The following is an 8345-nucleotide window of genomic DNA, read 5'->3' as shown; positions in this document are numbered from 1 at the left end:
GGAGGGAGGTGGGGGGTGTCGCGGATTGGTCCCGGCCGCGAGCTCAGCTGTGCCGGGCGCCCCGGGTCCCGGAGCCGGCGGCCTGAGGGATGGACGAGACGAGCCCACTGGTGTCCCCCGAGCGGGCCCAACCCCCGGAGTACACTTTCCCGTCGGGCTCCGGCGCTCACTTTCCGCAGGTGCCGGGGGGCGCGGTGCGAGTGGCGGCGGCGGCCGGCTCGGGCCCTTCTCCGCCAGGCTCGCCGGGCCACGACCGGGAGCGGCAGCCCCTGCTGGATCGGGCCCGGGGCGCGTCGGCCCAAGGCCAGACCCAGACCGTGGCGGCGCAGGCCCAAGCCCTGGCGGCGCAGGCCGCGGCGGCGGCGCACGCCGCACAGGCCCACCGCGAGCGGAACGAGTTCCCGGAGGACCCCGAGTTCGAGTTTGTGGTGCGTCAGGCCGAGTTGGCCATCGAGCGTGGCATCTTTCCCGAGCGCATCTACCAGGGCTCGAGCGGAAGCTACTTCGTCAAGGACCCTCAGGGGGTGAGAGCGGGGCGGGAGGGCTCCGGGGGAGTGGAGGTTTCGCACCGCGGGGCAGTGGGGAGGATTGAGGGGTTGCGGGGTGCCCCTGAGGACTGGAGGCGGGGAGGCTCTGCGGAATGAAGAAACAAATCAGAATCTGGCGGGGGAGGACCGAGCGGAAAATGAAAAGAGGAAATTGCCCAGATAGAGGCCAGGGGCCCCGCAGTGTGGTGGGGGGCAGTGCGCCTCTGGACGGAGTCGAGTCGCGTGGGGATAGTCTGCCTTCTGCTAGGGTCCTTCCAGCCCTTTAAGCTGCGGGGACTGCTGCGTGGCCGTTGATCTGCAGATGTGCAGGCTCTGGCCTGTTCTCTTTCTGGACGAAGCGCTGTGCCGCTGCTCTGGAGGATGGTGAGCCATCCGGGGCCCCGAGCGCTCACCTGCAGCCTTGTGCCGTGACGATGTCTCATGCCACCGTCCCGGGTCGCCTGTTCACAGACGTTGGTGACAGAGTGGGCGGCCTGCACGATGTCATCTGCCCTGGTATTGCTCACTTCTGTGAAAAGATTCCAAGTGGACTTTTGGAAACATGGGGGCTGTGTGCTGCCTTTTACTTTCGTTTCTCCCAGCACTGTCAGCAGCAGTTGGCTTTTCAGCGAAGGGCGAAGTGTTTGTGGTGACCTTTATTTGTTTCACCTGCGTGCCTGTTAAGGGGGATGGGGATGGGATGTGGAATGACCAAGGCAGCTGAGAACCTTTAAGCTTTTTGAGAGCTGCAGAATTTAAGGCATTTGATCAAACCAGGGCTTTCATTGAAAGATTGGTGGGTTAAGAAATATCAGCCTTCCCTGTCGAAGTTTTCAGATGCACCAGAATGTCTACTGGAAGAGAATATTATTGTAATACTTAACTAAGATGATGGTGTTAAATTTTCCCTACATCTCTTCTGTGTGAACCCTTTACCTGGGCCTTGTGTTTTTTTTTTTTTTTTTAAAGATTTATTTCATCTTCTTTTTTACATTTTATTTGAAAAGTAGAGCTACAGAGGTAGGGGGGGCGGGGGAGACACAGAGAGATCGTCCATCTGCTGGTTCACTCCCCAAATGGCCGCAATAGCTGGTGCTGGGCCTATCTGAAGCCAGGAGCCGGGAGCCTCTTCTGGGTCTCCCAAGTGGGTGCAGGGGCCCAAGCACTTGGGTCATCCTCTGCTGCCCTCCCTGGTGCACTAGCAGGGAGCTGGATCAGAAGCGGAGCAGCGGCCGGCGCCGTGGCTCACTAGGCTAATCCTCCGCCTAGCGGCGCCGGCACACCGGGTTCTAGTCCCGGTCGGGGTGCCAGATTCTGTCCCGGTTGCCCCTCTTCCAGGCCAGCTCTCTGCTGTGGCCAGGGAGTGCAGTGGAGGATGGCCCAGGTGCTTGGGCCCTGCACTCCATGGGAGACCAGGAAAAGCACCTGGCTCCTGGCTCCTGCCATCGGATCAGCGAGGTGCGCCGGCCGCAGCGCGCCGGCCGCGGCGGCCATTGGAGGGTGAACCAACGGCAAAGGAAGACCTTTCTCTCTGTCTCTCTCTCTCACTGTCCACTCTGCCTGTCAAAAAAAAAAAAAAAAAAAAAAAAAAAAAAAAGAAGCGGAGCAGCCAGAACTTGAACCGGTGCCTATATGGGCCACTGGCTCCTCAGGTGGTGGCTTTACGTGCTATGTCATAGCACTGGCCTCAAGATTTATTTCTTTATTTGAAAGACAGAGTTAGAGAAAGAGAGAGAGAGAGAGAAAGAGAGAGAGGTCTTCCATCTTTAGGATCACTCCCCAGATGGCTGCAACCAGGCTGAAGCCAGGGAGCCAGCACTACATCTGGGTCTCCCTAGTGGGTGTCAGGGGTCCCAAGTACTTGGACCATCTTCTGCTGCAAATCAAAAGTGGAACAGCCGGGACTGGGGCTGGTACCCATGTGTGACGCGGGCTTGATCAGCTGTGCCATGACACCAGCTCTCATGTGCCGCTTTGCCAGGAGTCCTGAGAGGTCAGGATAGGCTGTGACTTGCTAGTGTGGTTACGTTCATTGAATGATGCTGTTATTCACCCAGAGTGGTCCCTGTGTGAAAAAATCAGAGAGCAGTTCTGCCATGGACTGAGTTTATAGTACTGAGTTGGGGAAAGCTTTGAGATAGTCTTTCCAAGGCCCTCGAATAAGGGCGCTTGAAAGCACAAATAGGAGCCATCATTCTGGAGGCAAAGAAGAGTGTTTCCTGAGCTCCAAATGTGAGCAAGATGCTGTCATCTTTTTTGTTTGCGAACAGCATGAGATTTGAGATCTGAGTTGTTTTCTGTTGTCTCTTTGGAGGGTTTTCTTTTTAGCTTGTTGGCTGAGGTAAGAATGGGCTAAGATTATCTTGGATAGGTACAGGAGGAGGGTTTTTTTCTTGGTGACACTGTTACAGCTCCCTTGGAAGTGTGTCAGGTCAGCTGAGAGGTGAGCTGGTGCACTGGCAGGCGGGGATGATGTGAGCTCTCATTTTACCTGGCAGGTCAAGTACCAGCATGTCAGAACATGGGCCACGAGAGTGACAGACCCTAGGGGTGATTCTCGGTGATTTTTAGGATCCCAGACTCTGGAAGAGCACTTTCCTTTGTTGGAGAGGAAGCTGAGGCACAGGTGCCTGGTCAAAACTTCCCAGTGTAGCCATTGTGCTCCCACCAAGGAAAATGTGGTTTCCAGCAGAAGACCACTTCCTAAACACCGCGGAGGCTTAGCCTGGCCCACGGACTCAACTATAGTTGGTGTTGTCATCTTTGGCCCTGATACAAAGGTATTTATTGATTTTGATTTCAGCAAATACTTACCACATGCCAGGTACTGTTTTAAATGCTTTGCAAATAATACCTTCCTTCTCGTAACCACTTTTGGAGGTAGGGTCTGTCCTCCCCACCAGTGACAACACTGAGGCACACACTGTGGCCCAAGGTCTCAACAGTTAGTGAAGGGTGGAGGTGGACTGGACTGGCCCAAGGGGTCGTGCTCCTGACCACTGTGCTCTGCGGCCTCAGGGTTAGTCATCTGAATTTCCGATTTCTCTTTTCGGCAACTGTATCGGTTAGTATTGAAGTTGGCTACGTCTGATAGAGGTTTTAATGACTTGAAGAAAAGTCCCCTCACAGGGGAGATAGATGAACCTACAGACTGCGGTGGCACTTCTGTTCGCTGGGACACAGGCTTCTTCTAGCTCATCAGCATCCTGCGTCTTCCTCTTCATGCTCCAAGACGACTGCTAAGGCTGTAGACATCTTGCCTGCTTTCCAGCTGGGGGAGAAGGAAAGTATGTCCCCGCCCTTTAAGGTACTGCCTAGAAGTTGCCATTGTTCACTGCTCTAGTAGTGCTTGTGAACGGTAGTCTTCATGCTGCTCTGGTAAAAATCAGGGATTTTGTTTTCAGGCAAGAAGGGGAACGGAGATGGAGGGAAGCAGCAGTCTCTGTGACAGCTCTTTCAGAACTTAGACAGTGTGAAATGTTCTGGAAGCTGACAGCCGTGATTCCATTCCCCAGCTCAGGATGGTTTCCGTCGCAGGGTGAGCAAGGGGCCTGGAGTAGTAAGATGGAAAATGCTAGATGAGAAGCCGTGGTGGAGAGCGCTCGCGTTTCCCTCCTCACTTTCGTCCTTGCACTGCAGGTCTCATGCTCACTCAACTACAAAAGAATTCTTTGAGCAGTTTCTCTTTCAAGTCGCCGGGAAGACTAGATGTTCATATTGCTAAGAATCACAAACAGCATGTGACTTGCTAGTTTAAGAGGATTAGATTAGGTATCACATGTGGAAGCCCATGGCATAGTTCATGGTGGTTAGTGGGAGCTCAGAGTTTAAGTACTGTATTTACTGACCTCTGGATTAGACTTTCTTGGATACTTTTTTTTTTTTTTTTTTTGACAGGCAGCGTGGATAGTGAGAGACAGAGAGAAAGGTCTTCCTTTGCCGTTGGTTCACCCTCCAATGGCCGCCGTGGCCAGCGCACCGTGCTGATCTGAAGCCAGGAGCCAGGTGCTTCTCCTGGTCTCCCATGGGGTGTAGGGCCCAAGCACTTGGGCCATCCTCCACTGCACTCCCTGGCCACAGCAGAGAGCTGGCCTGGAAGAGGGGCAACCGGGACAGAATCCGGCGCCCTGATCGGGACTAGAACCCAGTGTGCCGGTGCTGCTAGGTGGAGGATTAGCCTATTGAGCCGCGGCGCTGGCGGATACATGGTTTTGAATAAGGCAAAAGTGGTATAATTTTGAGAAGGTGTTTTCATACATTGAGACAATTCATTAGATATGCTAAGTGTTATTTGCATCAAAACATCAATTATGATTGTAAAGATACAACCTACATGGCCTCAGATCAGTGATTGTCAGTCTTTTCAAAATCTGAGCGTGTAGGGGCAGGTATTTGGTATGGCAGCTAGACCCTGGTTGGAACACCATGTCCCGTGCCTTAGTGCCTGGATTTGTGTCCCAGCTCCAGTTCCTGACTGGAGTTTCCTGCTAATGCAGATTCCAGAGGCAGCAGTGATGGCTCAGCTTGGTGGATGATTTTTGTCACCCATGTGGGATACCTGGCTTGCATTCTGAGCTCCCAGCTTTGATCCCCGACTGGGGTCTTTGTGGGCATTTAGAGAATGAACCAGCAGATGAGAGCTTTCTCAAATAAACAAATTCTCAGATATATCAAAAAGTTTGTGGAAAATACATATGTAACAGCTGTGCCTGGGCTTGAGAAATTTTTGCAGTGAAATAACTTGTCTTTTAATTCATTTTTTCAAAGAACTTACTGAAATCCCTTCATACTTTATTCATCATCAACATCGTTTTCCATGTTTCAAATGTAAAATTGTTACTTTTAAAATTTTTTTATTTTTTTGACAGATTTAGACAGAGAGAGAGACAGAGAGAAAGGTCTTCTTTTTCTGTTGGTTCACCCCCAAAATGACTACTACGGCCGGCGTGCTGCGCCAATCTGAAGCCAGGAGCCAGGTGTTTCCTCCTGGTCTCCCATGCGGGTGCAGGGCCCAAGCACTTGGGCCATCCTCCACTGCCTTCCCGGGCCACAGCAGAGAGCTGAACTGGAAGAGGAGCAACCAGAACAGAATCAGGCGCCCCAACCAGGACTAGAACCCGGGATGCCAGCGCTGCAGGCGGAGGATTAGCCAAGTGAGCTGTGGTGCCGACCATAAAATTATTACATTTTAAAATATGCTGCTTCCAGCTTCCTGTGCCCATCAGGAAATTCTGATGTCCATCCTCTCGGTGGAGAATCACAATGATACTTGTCACCAAATAGAATTTCAAACAGAAAAAGATTTTTTTTTTTTAAACAGCATAGAGTGATTTTTCTTTTTCTTTATTTTGGAAGCAGAGAGAGAGGGATAGAAGCAGAATGTGAGTGAGGTCATTACATTCCCCAAATGCCCACAATGGCCCTGAATCCAAGAGCTGGGAACTTAATTCAGGTCTCCCACATGAGTGGCAGGAACCCGATCCCTTGAGCCATCACTGCTGCCTCCTAATGTCTGCATTAGCTGGAAGCCGGAATCAGCAGCCAGAGTTAGGGCTGAACCCAGCTACTCTGATGTGGGACATGGGTGTCCTAACTGACAACTTAACCCATAGGCCAAATTGCCTGCTCCTAAAATTCTTTTTCTGAAATGTTAAGAGACAGTCACGTTTGTATCTCATATACTGATGTAGAGCTTGAAATTTTAAGCATCGTCTACCATCCATTATAGGAAGCCATCCCAAGCCACAGTTGTAATGGGTGAGGCAGATTGGGTCTGTACCATGGGAAGGGAAAATCAGACTCATCTCTTTCACTACATTCTGTCTGTTTGGACCTCAGCTTCTTTCAGGTTTCATATATTTGGAGTAGCCTATCCTTTCCTTTTGTAAAAGTTAGCATGTAAATAAATCTCCACCTGAATAACTAAGTCAAGCTATTTCTTTCCAACCTCTTAATACAGAATACAGCAGTTATAGAGTGTGGCCCAGGGACCCCTAAGCATTCCTGTATGGGAGCCATAGTCAAATTATTTTCATACTAATTCTGATTCTACTTGCTGTTTCCATTTTCATTTCCCTCCTAGTGTAGAGTGGAGACTTGCAGAGACCTCATGATGTGTGATGTCAAAATAGATTGACTACCAAAGATGTGAAGATATAGTTGTCTTTTCTTAAGCCAAACACTAGAAACATTTGCAAAAATATCTGCTCACTAAAGTAGCGTGTGAAAATATTTTTCATAAAATATTTTTTAAAAATTTTTTTGACAGGCAGAGTGCACAGTGAGAGAGACAGAGAGGAAGATCTTCCTTTTTCCATTGGTTCACCCCCCAATGGCTGCTGTGGCCGGCATGCTGCGCTGATCCAAAGCCAGGAGCCAGGTGCTTCTCCTGGTCTCCCATGAGGGTGCAGAGCCCAAGGACCTGGGCCATCCTCCACTGCACTCCTGGACCACAGCAGAGAGCTAGACAGGAAGAGGAGTGACCGGGACAGAATCCAGTGCCCCGACCAAGACTAGAACCTGGGGTGCCAGCGCCGCAGGCAGAGGATTAGCCTATTGAGCTGCAGCGCCGGCCTCATAAAATATTTTTATGCTAATATGTAATAGGTCTGTTTTTATTAATTGGATTAATAAATAGCTTTCACATGTCAGTTTGCATTTCAAATTCAGCAGATATAGCATTTTCCCACATAAAAGCTTTTGAGGGGATCTTTAAAAATTTTTAAGAGTTTAAAGCAATCTTGAGACCCTAAAGTTAGAAAATGATGCACTTAATGTTTACCAAATTTTAATCAAAAACTGTTATTAAAGGTCATTTCTATACATTTGACCATGAAAGTTCTGTATACTTCAATATGATATTGATGTGCTCAACTGTCTTTTGGGTCTTGGAGGAAAGGGCCGCTTGTGGCATGGCCTAATATCCTCCTTGTCCCTGCTCGAAGGGTATAGGGAATTCTCCAGGTTCCAGGTTTCAGTAACTGGTTGTGGGTCCTGACACCAGCCAGTAAGTAGCTTCTGTTTCCTTGTGTGGCTGTTTTTATCTCTGACTTTATGGGCTGTTGCTGCTTAAGCCATCTGTACCTTACCTGCTGCGTTTATAGGGTGAATAGTGAGTGCGTGTTAAGGAACATGTTTTTAAAATATCGACTCCAAACAGAAGCTTTCTGCTGGATATAATAAAGAAACTGTCAGTCTGTTAGGGAAGAGGGAGGGTGGTCAGACAGATGAGTCAGTAGTCATTTTCTCTCAGCTGAATGTGGGTGGGTGTCTTTCTAATTTGAGTGGCTTTAGAGTTCTCCATGAATGAGGAGAGTATTCTTGAGTAGTCGGGAAGGTAGCCGATCCTATGAAGTGAGCATCAGCTTTGGAACTGGGGCCGGAGGCTGTTTTAGGTCTCTGTCTAGGAAATCTGTCCAGTGGTTGCACATTGTCTTGCACAAACTAGATGTTGAATACCCATCATCAGAGTTGAATTGAACTGAGGCTTCTGCTTAGTCCTAAAGGGCGCTTGTCTTCCTTTCTGTGTCAGTGGCCTTCTGTCCACCCATCCTTCCTACCCTCCCAGTCCTTCATTTATCTAGTCCAAACAGTGGTCTTCAACAAAACCCCTGTACTACGGAGACCACTGAAATCATGAATGCTTTGAAGAGTCAGTGAAATGCTTTCTGATTCTCTTCCTCGTGCAGGAGAGTTGAGAAGTTTGAGGGGTCGGTCTATAAATGGCATTGGCTTCAGTCTAGCTCTTCAAGTTCTGCTTTCTTTAAGTGAAGTAGTTAAGCCTCAGCCCTGGCTGTGGGAATGTCTTGGTCTTTCACG

At 49.8% G+C, this 8345-nt stretch overlaps 1 protein-coding gene across 1 annotated transcript in view; it reads left to right on the top strand.

Moving 5' to 3' along the window:
- PI4K2A (phosphatidylinositol 4-kinase type 2 alpha) overlaps positions 1-8345 on the top strand; it is a 33261-nt gene continuing 24916 nt past the window's right edge. The window contains exon 1 of the mRNA XM_051824042.3: positions 1-524. Within this exon, the coding sequence (XP_051680002.1) occupies positions 90-524 (435 nt within the window). The 5' untranslated portion in view covers positions 1-89. The remainder of the gene's footprint in view (positions 525-8345) is intronic.

Source organism: Oryctolagus cuniculus, chromosome 15 (assembly GCF_051225735.1).
Source record: "Oryctolagus cuniculus isolate XC-2025 breed Fujian yellow rabbit chromosome 15, ASM5122573v1, whole genome shotgun sequence".
Classification (NCBI taxonomy): domain Eukaryota; kingdom Metazoa; phylum Chordata; class Mammalia; order Lagomorpha; family Leporidae; genus Oryctolagus; species Oryctolagus cuniculus.
Note: the sequence above shows the minus strand (reverse complement) of the source record. Positions and strands in the feature narration are given on the sequence as shown.